Here is a 19,452-nt window from a genome sequence, read left to right on the forward strand (position 1 = left end):
GTTGGGGACCTGGGTGTCTGTGGTGTCACAGGGGTTTGGCCAGAGGGGTTCACCCTGAATCTTGAAGTTGAGTTTGAATTTTGTTTTGGGTCTGAAGGCAGCAGAAGAGCAGAAATGAAGGTTCAGGGCTCCCCCAGCTGGGTCCCAAACAAACCTGTCAGGGTTTAACAGAGCTCAGCATAACCCAGAGTTATCCTCAAGCACTGCGAGTCCAGGCTTCTCCAGGAGAGATTTTCTCCCGATGTTTGCAGCCTCCCTGCTTCTCTCAAAACCAGCACTGACCCCTCTCCTCCTTCCCACAGAGCGATACTGGGGATCCCCTGGTCTGCAACAACAAAGTCTTGGGCATCTTCTCSTACCAGCACAGCAACTGGCCCGACTTCTACACACACATCTCTCATTTCCTGCCCTGGATCAGCAGAGTCATGAAATCAGCCTGACCCTGCTCACCCTCCAGAGCCCCCAACTCACCAGATTTCTGTTCCTTCCTCCCTGGGAAATGTTTCCCACTGATCCTGGTGGATGGGGTGAGGATTTCTGGGTGGCCAAGTGAGCTTGGCTCGGTGGTGGGGCTGGCACAGGGGCTGTGCCCTGACCTTATTTATTCCCTGTGCCCTGACTGTATTTACTCCCTGGCCCTGACAGAGCCCTTGGTGGCCACAGCTCTGGCCAGGGAGCAGCAGGACAGCCCTGACAGAGAATTTGGCAGCTCTGGGGTGTGTGTGCCCCTCTCTCTCTGCACAAGAAAATCAGAGGGACCCTGATCATTTGTGACACTCGGTATCTGTGGGTCCTGCACCCAAACCCTGCAGCTCCAAGGAGAACACTTTGAGTTCTGTTTCACTGCTGCTGTTCCCCACCTCTGAAACCTCTCTGCCTCCTTTTTCCCCTCTTCTGTAGCCCCGGTGTTGTGAGAACACGTCAAAACAATAAATTTCCTAAAAAAAAAAGCCTTTTTCCTGCCGTGATTTGGATTTCTCTYGGCCGCTGGCTCCAGTCCTGAACAGTTCAGGAGAAAGTCACTGCTCAGACAGCTGAACCCAAAGCTGGAAGTTTCTACCCCAACCAACAGCCTCCATTTTCTGTCCCATTTAAACCTCCAGAATAGGTGTCCAGCCTGGATTTCAGGGCAARGGCTCCCCTCACATGCAGCTGGACACGCCAGGGGAGTGGAATGTGACCTCCAAGCTGATAATTTGGAGGATTTCCTCCCTCTCTCACATCTTCTAACCCGTGGGCCCCCCGAAATTCTACCCCATCCCACCTCTGGCTATCATTGCACACAAAACCAATGACACTGAAATCACCTTTTTAATCAAATTAGCAGCAAAGAGAAAAACCACACAGTCCCACCACAGCCTGACACCCAGTGAATATTTTCTTTCTACATGTCGTGGTTGAAGGCAGAAAAATAAACCCCTGCCTCTTCTCCAACAGAGCTTAAAAACATTGCAACCTGAGGAAATGAATCTGGGGCTTTGGCAGGAGACACAGCTTCCGTCAGATGTTTAGGATTTCGTGGACAAAAACACATTTCTGGGGAGTGTTTGCCTTTCTTTGAGCTCACCTCTGCCCAAAGGTGACTCGTCAGGGGCCATTCCAACATCTGTGGCAGCCCTGGATATAAAACACTGGGCCAAGGATGTGAAGACTCTAAATATTTTCCAAACCTTATAATTCAAAATGTCTAAAGGTCCCCAGGTCATTCACCTGGCTCAGAAAAGCTGCAGCTGAGCGGAGCTGTCGTGGTTTTTGCTGTGGGTGATGTTGCACAAGGAAAGCGCCTTGTGCACATTTCTGCTGAGTTTTTCATGCCCAGAGTGCCCTCTTTGGGTTGGCAGMAGGGTGTGTTCTGCAGGGTTCTGTCTCTAAAGAGAGCCTGAATTTATAAAAAAAAACCAAAAAAAAACAAACCTCATCTCTTGCAGTTTGGGAGCAAATCCATGGCTGGGCTCAGGAAAGGCACCTCTCTCCCCCAGGATTCTTTATATCTTTTAATCTGCTCTGAATCAAGGCTTGCAAAGCCAAATTTGAGCATAAGGTTCTTTGAGTAGAGGGTTCTTTTCTAACAATGCTGCCAAATCCTTGCCAGAAGAATTCCAGGGGTGTTCTCATCCTGCATCTCCTGTGCAAAGAGCCTGTCACCTTTTAGGGAGCTGAAGGCCTGAGTCACTGGGAGGGAGGATGAGAACCAGCAGAGCAGGACAGACCTGTCTTTGGGGAGCTCCATAAAAACCTCATTGATTTCCATGGCCAGGAGCTACAGATCCTCACCTGAGCTGGAGAGAGGAACAGCTCCAGGAGCAGCCAGGGATGAGTGACAGAGGATGGCCAGGGGTGAAACACAGCCAGGGATGAGTGACAGCAGTGATCAGGGGTGCAAAACACCCCAGGGATGAGTGACAGAGGATGGTCAGTGGTGTAAAACAGCCCAGGGATGAGTGACAGAGACTGGCCAGGGGAGTAAAACAGTCCAGGGACAGGGGACAGAGGATGGCCAAGGGTGTAGAACAGCCCAGGGACGAGTGACAGCAGTGATCAGGGGTGTAGAACAGCCAGGGATGAGTGACAGAGGATGGTCAGGGGTGTAGAACAGCCCAGGGACAGGGGACAGAGGATGGTCAGGGGTGTAGAAGAGCCCAGAGCAGCAGCTGAGCTCCCTGAGGAGCCCCATCCTCACATCTGTGGTTACCCAGAAGCTTCACCCAGCCCAAGTGAGGAGTCCTTGTCCCACAGTCCAGCACGGGAACCACAAAAACTCGTCAAAAGCTGTGAGTTGTCTCTCCACCCACGGTGGTGGTGATGTTACAAAAATGAACTTCCTGCTCAGGCTGCATGGCAGCAGATAAAGCAGCTCRAGAGGACAATTACACCAAACTGGTATCACTGGGAGAACACACAGGAAACAGCCTGGGGTGGAACCAGCCCAGGGCTCAAGAAGATCTGGACATGGCACCAACAGCAGCTGCTGTTCCCCAGGCCAAGTTGGGCTCCTGAGCTGCACATCATCCTCAGAGCCCTGTGTGGGGCCAGAATAACATGGGGGGAAAGCTGAAGGGAGACAGAGGAGGTTTTATAATCCTGCTTTAAAAATTCCATGTAATATTTGGCTCTTCTTGYGCTGGACAGGTACTTTCCTCTCTTTCCCAAGAGGGCAAAGGGAATGCTCAAAGAGTTTCSTCCTGTTACGAGGATGATGGTTGTCCAAGGGCAAGGCAAACCCCAAACTCCCTCTTCTTTTTGTCCTTTTATTCYACATGGGATTTTATTAATATGAAAAATATGAAAATTGATTTATGTCTGCTCTACCACGTACACAATCTCAGGGACCTGCTTTGGTGTCAGCATGGACATCCAATGGCCAGGTTTAAAGTGATTTAAACAGTCCCTGGGCCAGCTCACCTTATCAGGACACTCCCCTGGCCCACAGCCCAGCCCTGACAGCCCTTTTTGGCCAAGTCCCTCCCTCTTGCAGGCCAAAGGACTCACCCAGGTGATTTCATGGCACAGCCTCCCGTGTTCCCAAAGCCTCTCCTTGCAGGATGCAGGATCAGAGGAGCCCCAGCTGCAGAGGTGGAGGTGAGGAGGAGCTCCCTGTGCTGTTTATAAATAAATAAATAAATAAATAAATAAATAAACACTTTATTTATCCAAGCTGGGCTGCAGCAGTCCTTGGGAAAGCAGCAAGTGTGGGTTTGCTGCCTGGGTGCCACCAGCTGTCACCTTCCCTGGGTTGCTCCAGCTCCAGCAGGACCCAACTCCTGCTCCTCCAGGGACAGCCCCACACCCACAGTGCAGGTGCAAAAGGCCAAACCACGAGGCTCTCACATGAATACTGGGCATTAAAGACTTCATTTTTTTCCTTGAAAAGCCTCAACCTGTTGTTTTGCTTTCTTTAAACAGAGAACATTTGGCTCTTTGCAGAGAGCGGCGAGCATCGAAATCGCTCCCCAGCTGGGGAGGGGATGGAGACGCTGAGAAAAGCGACAAAAAYTCACCCCTGACCAGAAAATAGTGACAATCTAAGAGACCAAACACAGTTCCTGTCCTGCTGGAAGCMAAAAAAATGCCTCAGGCTGTCCAGGAGCTGCGGCTTCACCTGTGCACAGTGACCTTGAAGGGAGCAGAACATCCTCGGCCGTGGCTTCCTGAAAACACAGGAAACCTTTACAGAGAGGAAGTTGGCCATCTCTACCCACTCCCAGCTGATTTACTGCAGCATTCCTGCAGAATGAGCCCAGAGAAAAAGAATAAAGCTCCATGAACTCAGTCTCAGGAAATCACTTTGTGGAATTATTCACAATGATCCATCCCTGCACTCCTTAAGGGATAATTTTAAGCTGTGTTTCGTGGTTCAGTCCACGTTTCTAACAGACAAGACTGGAGGCAGTTCTGGTCTCACCAACATTCCCGCTGCTGGCAGCAGAAATCCTGCTTGGAATTGTGCCTGCAACGGGCTGACACCACAGCAAGAGGCAGCAGYAAACACCAACAGCTTCATTCACTGTTTTTTAGAGCAATCCTGCTCTAAAATCCTGGAAAACTCAAATTCGAAATCCACCACTGCACCCCTGCACCTTAAACCCCCAGTCAGACACTGTTCACCCTTCAGAATTATTGGTACAGTGTATTATATATAATTATGGCATGTTACACCTTTTATTTACCAAAAAATGCTTTTTTTTCTATGCCTCAGAATCCTAATTTTCTGACAGGAGGCAGAGGGTGCTGCCCACAGGGTACAGAACTTCCTGAGCCAAGAAAAGAGGAGAGGGGAGGACAGGAGTGAAGGAACACACACACAACCACCACGGCTTTTAGGAACAAAATTTATTCCAATTTCAAACAGAGAGTTTATTTCAGGAGAAAGATATGAAAATCAATTTCCATCAGATATTTCTGTAATAAGCGTGTTGCCCAGCAGTCAGAGTGGGATCATTCCGAGAAACAATCGCACTCCTGGACTGGAATGAGACAGTTTGGAGTCTGAATAGATCCTGACACTGGGCATCTTATTCAGAAACTCCTTTACCCTACCCTCTTCCCTCCCCGCCCCCCAACACGCACAACAATACATGCATTGCAAATGACAAGGTTTAAAAACAGCATTTTATATAGTATTCTTTTTAAATAGGATAATGTTTAAATTGTCTTAAATCAGGATCCTATAATATACAAGTATAACCAAATAATTTCCACCACATTGGCACTTGTAAAGAGTCTCTGGCACTACTAAAGAAGGGGCATTGGCACAAACCATACTCTTAAAAAACTGGGTGCTGCATAACACACTTTATCTCTGCTGGACTCTAACGACCTGGGCTCTGTACAGGACAATACAATGGTCAGCACACTCCGGAAGTACTTTTTTTTTTTATTATTTTTTTTTCCTTTTTTGTTATTTTTTTTTCTTTTTTAAAATTTTTTTTTAAACCAATAAAACACATGAAGAAAAACCATAGTTGAATGCAAGGCCAACATTGCTAGGAAGCAACAACAAGAGACCAAAGAATCCAACTCGAGGAGAAGGGGGGAGGCAGGAAGGGCAGGAGCTGACACGCTGCAGCTGGAAGGGGCTTTTGCTCCCCAGGGTGGCCAATCCACATGGAATGGTGCAAGGAAAAGGGATGGTCCTCTGCTCACTGACTTCAAGTTTCAAACTAGTTCAAAAGTAGGTTGGTTTCTTCAACAGAACAAAGATTAAAAGTGCACAAGGAGCAGAGGTTAGCAAAGAGACCAACTCCTCAGACTCTAAGTTCCCTACAACAACCCAATTTTACCTCTCTTCTGCAAGTCWCTCTCAGCCTGCAGAGAATTCTGACAGGCCTGGCTTTCAGAAAGGTTGATACAGGCAAATTTGGTTTTTTAAGGTTTGGCACTTTTTGCTAGGGCAGGCATTTGCCAGCCAACAGAGACAGGAGCCAGCTCTGCAGGAACACTTCACTGGCCAAGCTGGAGGCACACRAGCAGCTGCTCACTAAGGAAAGCACGTGCTAACACTGGTATCTTCTCACACACAGTACRGCCACAAACAACTCCAGGTGACGTGCACAGGTCTGACCCATCCCTACCCCAGTCCAGGAGGAGGTTTCAGGAACTCAACCAGAGCCATTAAGGAATGTTGGCCCTTCCCTCCCCGCCCCGAGCCAGTTCTCAGGCCAACAGCTACCCCAAGCAGGTGCTCAATAAGGTACAGCACATTCCCTAAATCCTTGTGCCCACAGCCTCCCACAGTTGCCTACGACAATGCAGAGTCACTCTGCAAGAGACAGATGCCAAAATCCCTCCTCCTGTGCCAGGGCAGCAGCTCTTAAAGAAAGGGGAAGGTACAAAACAAGACGAAAAAAAAAAAAAAGTTTCTGATTCAAGTGGAAGTACCACCATCATTCACCTTGGAAAAGAAAAAACTTCTGGGAAGTTATTTTCCAAGAACCTGTGTATCTCAGTGCCAGGCTCATTGTTGGCAACAGCTGTAGTGTGAACCATTTACAAAAGGATCACAGAAGCGGAAGAGGCTGGTGCTGCCKTCTGCTTCAGAGGAACAGCACTTAGAATATGTGAAGATGATTATAAATTCCTCTTTATAAGACAGTTTCTACAAACTGGATCATTTTGGCATAAAGATGAAAAAAAAAAAAAAAAAGCAATAAAATTGATGCAAAGCTGTCTGACACATGGGAATCCCTCTCATTCCTCCCAAGGGTTAAATGCAGTCCAGAGCATGGTTAGTCTAAAGAGATGCTATGTTTCCCTCAGCATCAGCACTCAGACTGGCTCTTCAAACTGTTGGTCCCATGGCTACTGTTCCAACTTTGAGCTCTCTAACCACTTGGAGCAGAGCTTGCTTTTTTCTGTAATGCTCTGAGCATACAGAGGCTCTGCTCGGCTACTCTGGAAAACAAGAGGGACCTATCAACAGAATTATTCAAAATTATATCCCTCTGTATTTTAGTGTTCTAGATCAAAGCATCTTAAAGCATCTCAGACAGTTAGGTTTACTCTTACAAYGTTGTGCAAAACACTGATGTAGTGCTCTGTCTACAAAAGAGACAAAATATYGACAGCCCCCTTCAACAGTGCAGCTCGTTTCGAGTTTTTTTTTCCTACTGGCAGCCTTCAAAGGGGGCAATCTGGTTGATCCAGAGAATTTGGACCCAATGCTACTCGTTTGGAATTGAAACAGAAGCATCAGTGATGGCTGATGACACATGTGGGTCACACCTCCTGCTCCCCACTGTCTCCCTGCCTTGCCAATGCACTTCTCTGTCCCAACAGCCCTTCAGCACCTTGACTCGCTTCAGCTCCTGGAAAATAAAGCTTTCTAATGTGCAAAGGCTTCCCATCCTGCTCAGTGGAGATTCAGGTGGCATTTAGAATCCTCAATTACATCCACTGTGCCTTCCAGCAAGTGCTGCTGCCTCTCCTCTCCTCTCCTCTCCTCTCCTGCTGCACCAAGCACAGCCAGGGCAGGGCTCTCGGGGCTCTGCAGCAGCCACTGCTGCTGGAACTCATGATCACCCTCTGGAGCAAAGATGTGTGTGAGTCTCCCAAAGAGGATCCCACACTCCTCCAAGAGGGACACAGCAGTGTGTGCTCAGGGGAATGCATGAACAGGAGAGACAGAGAACTGCTGCTCCTTCCTACAGCTATCCTCARTCTTCCCAGGTAAGAATCCTACTGGCATCCCAAAGTCTGTCACCCACCAGCTCTGGTCCTCTCTAAAACTCTGCAAGCTGGACAAGGCTGAGGAATTCTTACAAAGTCATTCACAAACTGGCACAAAATGCAATAAAACAAGGCTTGTTTGCTACTAGGCAGCAAGAAAAGACCTAGAGGATGGCACAAGATTAAGAGTTTTCAATCCAGGCAAAATCTGATGTTTGAATGCCACAATTACTCAGTGTGCTTTTGGTAACTGCTGCATAGAGAAGTTGCTCATTGATGTCAAAAACTCTACCCAACAAAACAGTTCCTCTCTGCAAACTGAGCCTTGTGCGCACACAAGTGGTGTGGGTGGGATGTGTTTATGTGTGTGGATAAAAAAAGAAAGAAGAAATAAAAATGAAATAAAATAAAATTTAAAAAAAAAAGAACAATTACAGTCAGGCACTTCCCCAGGCTCAGCAGCTATTGCTCCAAGAGCTTCCATCATCTGTAGTCCATGAACAAAATACAGCAACACATAGCAAACTATGTATAGAACATCAATAATTTAAAAAAAAAAATCACAGTCTCCATACCTTTTATAATTGATAACAAAAATTACTCAGAACATATAAAGAATGGAAAAGTGATGGCTTTTTTTTTGTTGTTGTTGTTGTTTGTTTTGCCTTTTTCTCTTTTTTTTTTTGCACAATAGTTGGAGAGCAATCGCTCCTCCCCAACATTTCATCACAGTGAACCATGGAGCGTGTCCTGGGGAAGGGAAGGGAAAGAAGGAGGGGAAGAAAAGCAGGATTAGCAAATTACACCAGAGGCACCCTATAGCACAAGGCAAAGGGACCAGTAGCATTCTGCACTCCCACAGTCCAGTGAATTCACAATCTCAGCTGGAAAGTGTTGGGTTTGGCTTTTTTTTTATCCCTACATATACCACGGGAATGAAAGGGGGGAAAAAAGTGGCTTAGCAACAAAGGAAAGATCAAGATGAGGCTGCCTTAGCTGCTTGGCAAAAATTAAGAAGTAAGCAAGGTGCTGAAGAAATGAGGCATATCCCCGTTAACTGTGACATAAAAGCAATTTGTTAAAAATATGAAATCAACTACTCTGTGGACAGAGACATGAGACTCCAGGATAACACTGAGCACTTGCCACTCCACAGATCAGACAATTTGCAATCATTACATCATCAAAAATTAAAACTTTTTTTTTTTCCTGTCATATTTAAAATTTCATTTTTTTGTCTTTTCCTCACAAAGAAGCCTCTCAAGGGGCAAGAGCAGAGCAGGTCAAACCAGGTTGTACTCCTTCAGGTTGAGCTGTAGGATGGTGTCCTTGACAGCTGCAAAGACGAAACGGATGTTTTCTGTGTCTGTGGCACATGTGAAATGGGAATAGATGATTTTATCACTGTCGGGATTTAAATCCACAAACATCTTGAGGATGAACTCGCGGGCTGCCTGKGCATCCCTCTGTGGGCCTGCAGCAAACAGAGACACCAGTGAATGGATTCACACCCATGCATCCCCCAGAATCCATCAGCACTTTTTCCAGAGCTTTTAAGAAGAAATTAAGATCATTTATGGGATAAAAAGAGCTGAAGTGCCTCATGGTTTTCAGCTGTCTAACCAAATCCCACAGGAAGCATTGGGCACTTTGCAGACACTGATGGGTCAGTTCAGACCCAGCTTTGGAATCCTTGRAACAACCCTGGGTGGGAGCATCCACTGGGTAACAGTGGCAGATGCTGAASAGACACCACAAAAATCCTCCCCATAGAAATGGGGTGAAAATTTCTTCCTAATATATGGGAGGATCTCATAGGTTGAAGGACACAAGGGAGTATTTTGAAAACCAGGGTTATTGCCAGTCAAAAATACAGKCTGTCTTATCCAACTGGTCACCTCAAAGGAGCTAAAAACTAGAATTTTGCCAGTTTTTAATCCCTRTTGCTGACAGGTCCCCAGGAAATTGCCACCTACTGCTATTTCTTCCATATTTTCTTCTCCAAGGCAAACACCATCCCTCAAGAGGAAATCTGATGGGCAACCTCCCACTCACAGGCCATGCAGCATCCCTGAAGGAGCTGCTTGGAGGAAAAAAATCAAAGGTTTTTTTTTTTTTTTTCCTGAAGCTGGGATCTGTCTCCAGCTGTTGAGCTCCATTTGAAGCAGCAGCTCTTTAGCCATCCCCAGCCTGGTGTGAAAACGTGGTGCTCCCACCAGTGCCCCAAGCAGGAACTCCAGATGTTGGAGGACAACTAAAAAAAAAGAGTTTTCTGGTCCTTTAAAATTTCACTGGTCCTTTAAAAGATGAAAGCTGTGAAAAATTTGCAAATGGTAATTTGCAAAATGGTAATTCTTCTTTTAASTCTTATTTTTAAACACATAATTACAGAATTAACACATGAGAGCAGGGCAGGAAGCATGTTGTGTTGCCAGATCTCATTCTCCACTACTTTTATTTGATTTTCAGCCCTGTACAGATGTGTTACCAGCCAGCTTTAAAATGCACTCACTCAGCTGAAAGCCTGAAATACTATTTTGGCCAAGGAGTTTTGTTTCAGATGRGAAATTCTCTGTTTCACATGGATATTATTTTCCCACAACAGCAGATGGCACACTAATAAGAATTTCATGCTGCCTAAAGATWTTTCAGCACCATCATTTGAACAACTTGGGCGTTTGACCAGACAGTTTCTCAAAACACAGACTCAAGTCACCTCYTGATTAGAGGGTTCAAAGGTCCACAATTCCAGTAAATTGCCACGTTTATGAAACTGGTTCTATGTAAAAGTCAGACTTAGATTATTTAATACTTTGCAGTGAATATTGGAGGGGGTAATTAATCTAGGAGAGGCTCATTATGTGAAGATCTTATCAGATTCCAGTTGTCTATGCATTATAAAGATATTTTTGTGAAAAAATATTAATTTTCTCAAATTAATGCTTTTTTCATTCCAAGATCTCAGTTTTCTTTAAGAAACAACAAGTTTTAACAAAATCACCTCCATCCCACAGAGCATTCCCCTTTAAAAGTCACTCACCATCAAACTCTGGGAAATAGTCAACAAGGTGGGAATACAGGATCTTGTCTTCCAACAAATCTTTCTTGTTGAGAAAGAGGATAACAGAAGAGTTTTGGAACCATGGATAAGTTATAATGGTTCGAAAGAGAGCTTTACTCTCTTCCATCCGGTTCTGAAATCAGAAAAAGAAAGCCCTGTTTTCACAAAGGAGCATGAAAATGCTGAAAATGCCTGCACATGCCCTCAGATCTGCAGTAATTCAGCATCTCAAACACTATACACAGAATACTCTTGCCCCAAGTAGATCCTGGCTCAAGCTGGACCAGTAAATGGAAAGGAAATGCAAAATTTGAGGGATCCAAGCTTTATTTAATTGCCAAATTCATAGCAAAAGAGCTTAGAAGTCATTTTATGCTTTAACAGTCACCTGACAGAACTGGCCAATGATACTTTGTGAGCATATTTTGTCAACTAGGAAAGGAATAACTACAGTTATCTAATAGTATTTTGTAAAATCTATTAGCAAGTGTCRAAATTCAGATTTGCACCTTCAAAGAGTCCAAGTCAAAGCCTGAATTAACCCAGTGCAGGAAGAGAAAGGGTTGATTTGAGAGCACTTGCACAGTGCCTTCCACAGCACAAGGGATTCTGCAACTTCAGAATATTTCATTTTTCACATGAGAAGTCCAGATGATTTAAATGCCCTCTGCCTTTTCCATCCTCAGGGCCATCATGACCTGTCAAGGCTCATGTTCCTTTTACAACAAGAACTGAAGGCCAAAACCAATAATAGTTGCTAATCCAATTTGGCACCAAGCACACCTGGGTACCAACCTCCAAGAAACTAGAAAGACATTCCTCCCTTCTTTCCTTCCTCCCTCCTTTCCTTCCTCCCTCCTCTCCTCCCTCCCTCCTGCAGAGTTCCCATCCTTTGGCTCACCTCATTATCCGATTCCACCAGAACTTGGTCATATTCACTAAGTGCTACTAAAAACATGATGGAAGTCACATTTTCAAAGCAATGGATCCACTTCCTTCGTTCTGATCTTTGACCTCCAACATCCACCATTCTGAGGGAGAGAAGTAAATACAGTATCACAGAGATAACTGCAGTTCTCTGGCTGAATGCAAAGGACCAGTAAAACAATGAGAAGGAATTTGTTTTTTTTTACCATTTCAGTTAACCACGGGGATGTGACAGTATCTGCCTGCTAACAAAACCAGCAAGTTTACTAAATATCCTGCTCCAAAAATACCTCAGACTGAAAGAACAGCCACAGGTAAGCGATGCCAAATTCACCCCCCAGACACCAGCACTGCCATTTTTGTTGCATTCTGCTCTGGTTTCCTACGCAGTCTGAAAAGGCAAGTCCTTCAAAACTGTGCTCTGTCACATGAGCAAACTATTTTTATTTTTAATTAAAGCACCTGCTTGCCTCAAAGCTTCTCCCCCACCCAGGTCTTTCTTTAGTTGTTACACTTTTGTTGGAATGTGCTGTTTAACAGTCACACACTTCAGCCTCTCAATTTCAAGTCCCACCTGTACAGAACACTAAAATTTTTCTGCCACTCACCTCAAGTGCCACACACGTGGTRCACCTTTGATAAAATCCTACACCTATCCCCTAGGTCAGCAAAACAGAGCAGGAAAAGGAGACTTTTGCATCTCTGTAACCAGTTTAAGAGAGAGGATTYAGGCTCCTTTACTCCTCTCTGGCAATGCCATATTGTGAAAGGGAAGGGCAGGGAAGACAAAAAGCCAGGGAGACAGGGAGAAACACAGAATATTGCTGTGTCCAGCCTGGTCATGCCAGGCTCAGTTGCTGGCTCAAGCCTGCAAAGAGCATCTGTTGCTGCAGCAGMACAGACAGCCAGTTTTGGTGTCACTCTGAGAGCACAAGGCAGGCACAGGAAACCACCTCTCAAGGCAGATCTGGGTACAGGGAAGTATTTCTGCACCAAAAGTGTCAGCCTGTGGTGGCTTCAGCTCCCTCTCACAAGCCACAATTTCAGCCTCAGATGCAGTGCAAGGACACCAAGGTGGTTCCTTAGGTTTGAAGTGTCACTGATTCAAAATCAGGTTCTGTTTCCTGACAGCCAAAACATCAGAGCACCCCAATTAGAGAAGCACCCATYAGCAGCTCATTCCACAGCACAACACATCCACAAAAACTGGACACCCTAAACTTCCTRAAACCATCTCCCTGCTGTGTCATTTCAGCTGTAACATGAAGACACCTCCAGTACCTGAAGATAATATTCTCTAGGTCAAAGGGGTACTCTATGATCCCGGTTGTAGGAACTCTAACCCGTAGCACATCTTGCTGAGTTGGTAGATATCCTGGGGTAGCGATACGATCCACATCGCTGAGATAGCTGCAAGCAGGACAGTGGAAAAAAAAAAAACACAAGGAAAAAGAAAAAAACTACCTTAGGTTGCAGCAYATAAATATACTGATGTAAAAATTGCTATGTGAAGTCTTTCCACAGCATAAAAAGAAAGGGGGAAGTTGTCAGAATTGTTTAAAATATGGTGTGGGAAAGTAACAGAAAGATCTTGGGGGAACAGTTATTCACCAGCCAGCCACCTTGGAGGATAAAGAGATACAGAAAAAAAACTTTATCCATTCTGTATAGGAGTGTGGAAGACAATCTTCACTACAGAGAAAAATTTAACTACATTGAATGCTTCATGTTTCAGGATCAAGTCTCATCTGAGCTTTTCTACTTAGAAATGTAGAAACACGTACTTATCTACCTATAAATGTAAAACATCCTCTGTAGATTGCRAAACTTAATGGATTTATAACTAATAAAATCTGAGTTACACATCCATGTACACCTGTAGGCCAAAGACAAACCTGAAGAGAAAGAGCAGCACTCCTGCTGCCCAAGGATCAATACAGATGGAATAATGTGGAGATTTTGGCCCCAGGTGTAGCCTGAAGAGATGTGTGAACACTCTTTAACACCTCATGCTCTCAGAAAAAGCAGCAAACAATAAAGGAAACAAACTCTWAACTTCARTTWAAAAAAAAAWTTSGATGGGTACAATTTGTTAGACCATCACTCCCACCCAGCACTGCATGCCAGGGATTGTAYACTTACTATTTAGCTGAGTCAGAAAGCTGATATTCTCTTCTTCTGTCATAACACTCTTGTATTCCAGGGTCATTCCACAATGTTTTAATTGCACTTACATATGGCTGCTCAAATGTCATGACCTTTTCTACATCCACCTCTCGGATCAGCACTGCATTGGCCTGCAGATTGAATGGAAAAAGAAAAAAAAGAAAAAGTAAAAAATAACCCCAAAACTGGCACACAAAAATGCCCACCCTACAATGGCTGAGCAAAGGAAGGACTACAGTAACTACCACTGTGGTGTCTGTGAGGTGATTATCCACACCAAGGGGCTTTTGCTAATACCCCAAATAAATAAAAACCAAAGCCAAATTCTGCACAAGTTATRGTAAGTAAAAGTTGGCAGATTTTATTTATCAGAACACCTCCACCATGCCCCATATAAAGCAGAGGCAAAGCTCCCTCACACCCTGCCCATTCTCATCAAAGACAGGGAAAGTGCACCATCCARTCCCTGTAAATAATTATTCAAACKCAGSTCCAAGATACTGGGTGACAAGACAGATAAAATACAATTTCACTTCAAAATATTAAGGATACTAAGCATTAAAAGAAACAAAATATGCTAAAAAAATCTATTTTCCTGGCATGCCCTCACTCTCACTGTCCTCCCCCTCAAAAAGATAAAATAATTTAGAACAGATCTGTCTAAAATTAATTCCTGGTCCCAAAATCAGTATGTTTCTGTGGTTGAGACCAAAACTGCTCAAGAAAGATTTATACCCTTGGTCAGTATCTCTCAGAAAAACAGATGGATTGCAGAAACAGGGATAACTAGGACAACTACCAACAAAGSTCTGTATCTTTTAGGTCCAGGATGTATTTTGCCAGCTCCAAGTTCCAAYAAGAACAGCAATTTATGCAAAGAAAATGCCGACACATTTAACCACACCAAATCCTYGAGATGAGTAAAAATAACACCCCTCTTATCCCTTTCAATCATATCCCAATCCCTTGCTCCCACCACTCACTAGGCAGACCAGCACACCAACCACRCAAAGTTGCTCTATCCCCCAACATAACCAAACAAAAGGGGTTGGGTATCAAGAAAATGTCATTAAAAGTTTATGGAAAAGAGGTTGGGGAGGTTGAGTTGCAAAGCAAAAGGACACAAAAAAACAGGAACTTAGAATCCTCACTGCCTAAAGCCATGTKCAAAAACCGTGAGAAACTTACCTTGTTCTGTTCGTATTTGTACAGAATCTTCAGGGTTTCCATGGCTCTTATCATAGACTGCATGGCAGTGAAGATGTTTTGGTACACCAGCTTGGTGAAGCCTTTTTTGTCCTCTTCAGAGTAGCCTGAGCCATGAATTATACGCATTTGCTTAATGAACGTGCTTTTCCCACTCTCCCCAGTGCCTATAGGATGCAAGACAGGGAGTTAGGAGYCACCAGGAGCAAAGCCCACGACAGATGAAAGTTCCTGTCACTCCACCCAAACACACATTGCTCCCAACCCCCTTTTTATCACTTCTCGGACTGGTAAAAGACAGCCTGGGTTGTTCATCCTCACTACGAACCCGACAGCGTGGAAGGAAGACACCTTGTCCTTTACAGCAGCCTTCAAAAGTAGCTCTGGTACTTATTCCAAATCTCACGTTACAGCCACTCCCACACGTCCTGCGTCAAGAGGCCCTTGCCCGTCACACCTGACCTATTCCCAGATACTCCAGCAAGATGCTACAACCAGCCAGGAARGGCCTGGACACACTAGTGAGCTACAAATCCAGACAACAGTGACTGGCCAGGAGAAGCCCAGTGAAAAATGAATTTTTTTTGGCTGTAATTTGGCACAGAAGTTCTCACTGCCTTATAGACAACGTGTCTTTTCATAGGGAAGAACCGAACACAACAGGAAAAAAAAAATCAACTCTAAAGGAGAACGGAGCTCAAGAAACTCCTTGCTTATCCATCTGCCATGAACAACCCAATCAGCACATCTGCCTCGTATCCCAAACTACTGTGCAAAGGTTTGCTCCTCAGGGCTGAACCCACAACCCTGATTGCAGCACGATTCCTCAAAGCCTGCTCTGGATAGGAGGGAGTTAAAAATGGCGTCTGGCAGGGAGAGCAGAGTAGGCCACTGCTCCCAGCTGTCGGTGCCGTGCCTGGGTCCCCACGGGCTGCGTGCAGCCTGCTCAGCAAGGCCACTGCTTCCTTCTCTTCCTTCTCTTCCTTCTCTCCCAGGTTTTACTGCCGGGCCCGGCAGCAGATGGGAGGGCAGGACACGGAGCGTGCACGACACAGGGCAGCCCTCTGAGCGCCGGCTTCCTGCACCGTCACTCGGGCAGGTCCTTCCACTCCTACATTTATGGCCCCATTCAGCATGTGAAGGCCACCAGATGATACGAAAGGACAGTGGGAACTTTTTAACAGAGTGAATAGGRGAGAAAAACGCCATCAGACGGCATCCATGCAGTCACACAGCCTCGCTAAATTCACAGTTCAACTGGGACGGCCCCAGCAAGATCCACTCCTTGCACACAATCCTTTGTGGAGGGCACACACTGGCCAGGTCTCACTTGGAATAAGCTGAATCCACACTTGATCAGCCTAAATGGACACCACTGGCATTTCTGTGGAGTGCTTTTGTTCAACCTTCTAAAATGTGCCATCATTATGCAAGACACCGATAAAAATCCCACACCTCTCTAACACAGTGGCCCAGCTCACATGAACCGAAACCAAAAACTCAAAATCAGTGATACAAATCCTTTTGACCTGTAGTTACAATGCTGGCAGAGCTYTGGTTCTGCCCACAGGCACCACCAGATCTTCCTCACACCAGGGGAGAGATGGATTCAGACAGGATCTCATTCATCCCAATCCACAATTACTACTCGCATGCAGATACTCRGTTACTCATTTTATCTCGCTAGGCTAAAAGGCAAACAAATAAAAAATGCTCAGATAAAAGCAACAAGCACCTAACTAGAAGCARAAYGCTCAAAATGAACAGCAAGAACTGACAGAAATCACATCAGCATAGCYAGAAATCAACACTGTAGACACTATCAATATGCAGCAAACCATCTCCATCTCAAACACACAGGTGCACCCTACGTGGGGGAAAAACTGGAAACTGAAATATTTTGTGGTTTTTGTCACTGTGGTGAGAAATACTTCCTTGTCTTTTACCACAGCGACCAAAACTGAAAGGAAAAAGAAAAAAAAAAAAAAAGGTGGCGCTTCAAAGCATTTCAACAATGAAAATATAAGAGAAACCTCAACACCAGACCTTCGCTTGCTTCAGAACTGAAGAGTACAAACACAGGTTGTTCCTGTCACTCCATCAATGTCTCTTTTTGGTTTGGGGGTTGGTTTTGGTTGGGGATAGTTTTTCGGTTTGTTTTTTTTTTTTTTTTTTAAAGGTGCCTTTTGCTTTCCCTGAGGTATTGAAAACACAGCACAGCACTACACCAGCAGCTTACAAGCTCTGGTGGGCAAGTTGTAGGGTGCCCCTACACAAAACCCTTTTTTTAATATGACAGGTGAAAATCTCAATTCAACATTTCTTTTGCCAACACGTGAAAGCAGCAGAGTTTACAGTAACTTCCTAATGACCCCCAAGTACCTCAGGAGCTCTTGTAAATATATTACTCAGTCAACAGTATTCCATGCTTAATGACAAGTAATTTTTGTACAAAATATCCTCCCCRCCCAGTAAAAAGATAGATGACTATGTTATACTAGATGGCAATGTCCAACACCTTGAATTTCTCATTAACAGGTTCATCATTGATCAATACTCTTATGATTTACTTCAATTTTCTGGTTTAAGCTTCAACAAAGTTGAAGTAGTGATAAGAAATATTTAACTGTTTCTACAAGGTGGAAACTCCCTGACACACTCAAAATTTTGGAGATTTGAGAAAGCCCTCTCATTTCACTAAGTCTATCATTAATACTTGTGAATGGAAGAACTCCACAGAACAGGAGCAACACAGAAGAAATCCCTGCAAGGAAAGACAGCACAGRTTACCTGTCCCAGCTGAAGGTGGGCAATGTGCTGTGTCCAGTGAAAAGCATCCAGCAAACACTGTCTGTGCTGCTCATCCAATCATAACCACCTTCTATAGGTTTTTTTAAAATCTGATGCTGAATCTGTATCTTTTAGAAAAGCAGAAAGGATTCTCGAGCAGTTTGAATTATTACTAAAGTGAAATCTTTAGATCCAGTGGGATCTTCTTAACCCAGATCTATCCTATAGCGACAACCTATTTTGACACAGCTGCTTCTGTGGGACTGCTTTTAGGGAGGCATGAGAGTGAGGGACACCCTCCCTCATCTCCAAGAAACCTCACASAAACTGCCACAGCATCTCCAAAGAGCAAAAATGTGAAGCCCTCGATTTTTACCTTTCACACAAAAAACAGCAAATGGGATTCAGGGTGAGAAGGAAGGCCCTGGCCTTTATTTAACAATTATCACCAGGCACCAGTGTTGGCACTGGAGCCCTCCAAAGGGCTGGGCACACACAGCCTTCCCCTCACTTCTGCAAAGTGTTTTCAGAAGGGTCAGCCTCCTTCTTCATCTGGACCTTAATGGCTTGTCAACAGATCCATTAGATCTGTTTCAGATTTCATTCCAAGATGATACARTATTCAAGACACAAAGCAGGATATATCTGAGACACAWGCAGTGCTAAATCACAGTATGCAYGACAACTGTAACCTAACTTTAAAACTGGGGGTTACCYAGGCATGAACATCAAATTCACTGCTGAAGGATGCCTGCAACTCTTACTTTGGAACTGATTATCCATCCCTCTAAACTCATCCAAACACAGCACAGTTATCCATCTGCACACAGAACACTACYGTGTTTCCATCCAAAGACCTAGATTCTCATGGCTGCACAGGTGATCTCCACCTCTGAAGGCAACGCTGAACACCACARACATCTCCTCCTCCACCACACAACTCGTGTATTCCCACTGCCTCGTCCCCCTCCAGAACCACCACACCGTGATCCCAGCCCGGCTGCCTCTCCCAGCTCTTGCCCAAGGGGAAACTCTGCGGTTTAAGGAGCTGGAGGCCAGTTTTTCCACACAYGTTCACCCAAGGCCCAGGAGTTCACCGACAATCCTGAAAAGCACCAACTCCACCAGCGGATTTCCACACGCTGACGAAGGCCGGCACACTCCCGAGAATCATTTCCTCGAGACAAATTTCACGCGCCCGTGTGCGTGCCCGCCTTCACAACCAGGAATTTCAGCTACTTAGTTCCTGGTTGTGTCAAAACCCATTTTGACAGCGAACGCATCACAAAATCAAACAAAGGGCAGCCAATGAGGCGGCCGCCCCGCACGGCTCGGGAGCGGCCCCGAGCGCCGGGCTGAGGCGGGGATGGCTCCCGCCGCTTCCCCGCCACACCCGCTCCCCGCCCGGCCCGGCCACCCGGACCTGCCGAGCCCCGGGCCGGGCCCCGCGGCGGCCCTGAGGGCCGGACCGGCGCCGCGCTCCTCACCCAGCAGCAGCAGCTTCAGCTCGCGGCGCGCGTCGCGCTTGTCCCTCCGCAGCTGCTTCTCGATCTCGGCGTTGATGCGCTTCGACTCCTTCACCTCGTCGCTCAGGCAACAGGCCATCATGGACTCCAGAGTCATGGTCGCGTCGCGGC

The 19,452-nt window shown here is 45.6% G+C and overlaps 2 protein-coding genes across 2 annotated transcripts in view; one reads left to right on the forward strand and one right to left on the reverse strand.

The window, feature by feature from the left end:
* LOC130580239 (granzyme G-like) overlaps positions 1-494 on the forward strand; it is a 3,162-nt gene extending 2,668 nt beyond the window's left edge. Inside the window, exon 5 of the mRNA XM_057377604.1 lies at positions 303-494. Within this exon, the coding sequence (XP_057233587.1) occupies positions 303-440 (138 nt within the window). The 3' untranslated portion in view covers positions 441-494. The remainder of the gene's footprint in view (positions 1-302) is intronic.
* A 7,568-nt stretch (positions 495-8,062) lies between these two features.
* Positions 8,063-19,446, reverse strand: GNA11 (G protein subunit alpha 11). Its single transcript, XM_057377603.1, has 7 exons — positions 19,303-19,446; positions 15,008-15,192; positions 13,796-13,950; positions 12,935-13,063; positions 11,628-11,757; positions 10,706-10,859; positions 8,063-9,139 (listed from the first exon to the last, which is right to left on the reverse strand). Exons 1-7 carry the CDS (start codon positions 19,436-19,438, stop codon positions 8,949-8,951), a joined length of 1,080 nt encoding a protein of 359 aa, XP_057233586.1. The 5' UTR covers positions 19,439-19,446; the 3' UTR covers positions 8,063-8,948.
* Positions 19,447-19,452: the final 6 nt, after the last annotated feature.

Source organism: Malurus melanocephalus, unplaced genomic scaffold, assembly GCF_030028575.1.
Source record: "Malurus melanocephalus ecotype Western Australia unplaced genomic scaffold, MMel_1.1 scaffold_318, whole genome shotgun sequence".
NCBI lineage: Eukaryota > Metazoa > Chordata > Aves > Passeriformes > Maluridae > Malurus > Malurus melanocephalus.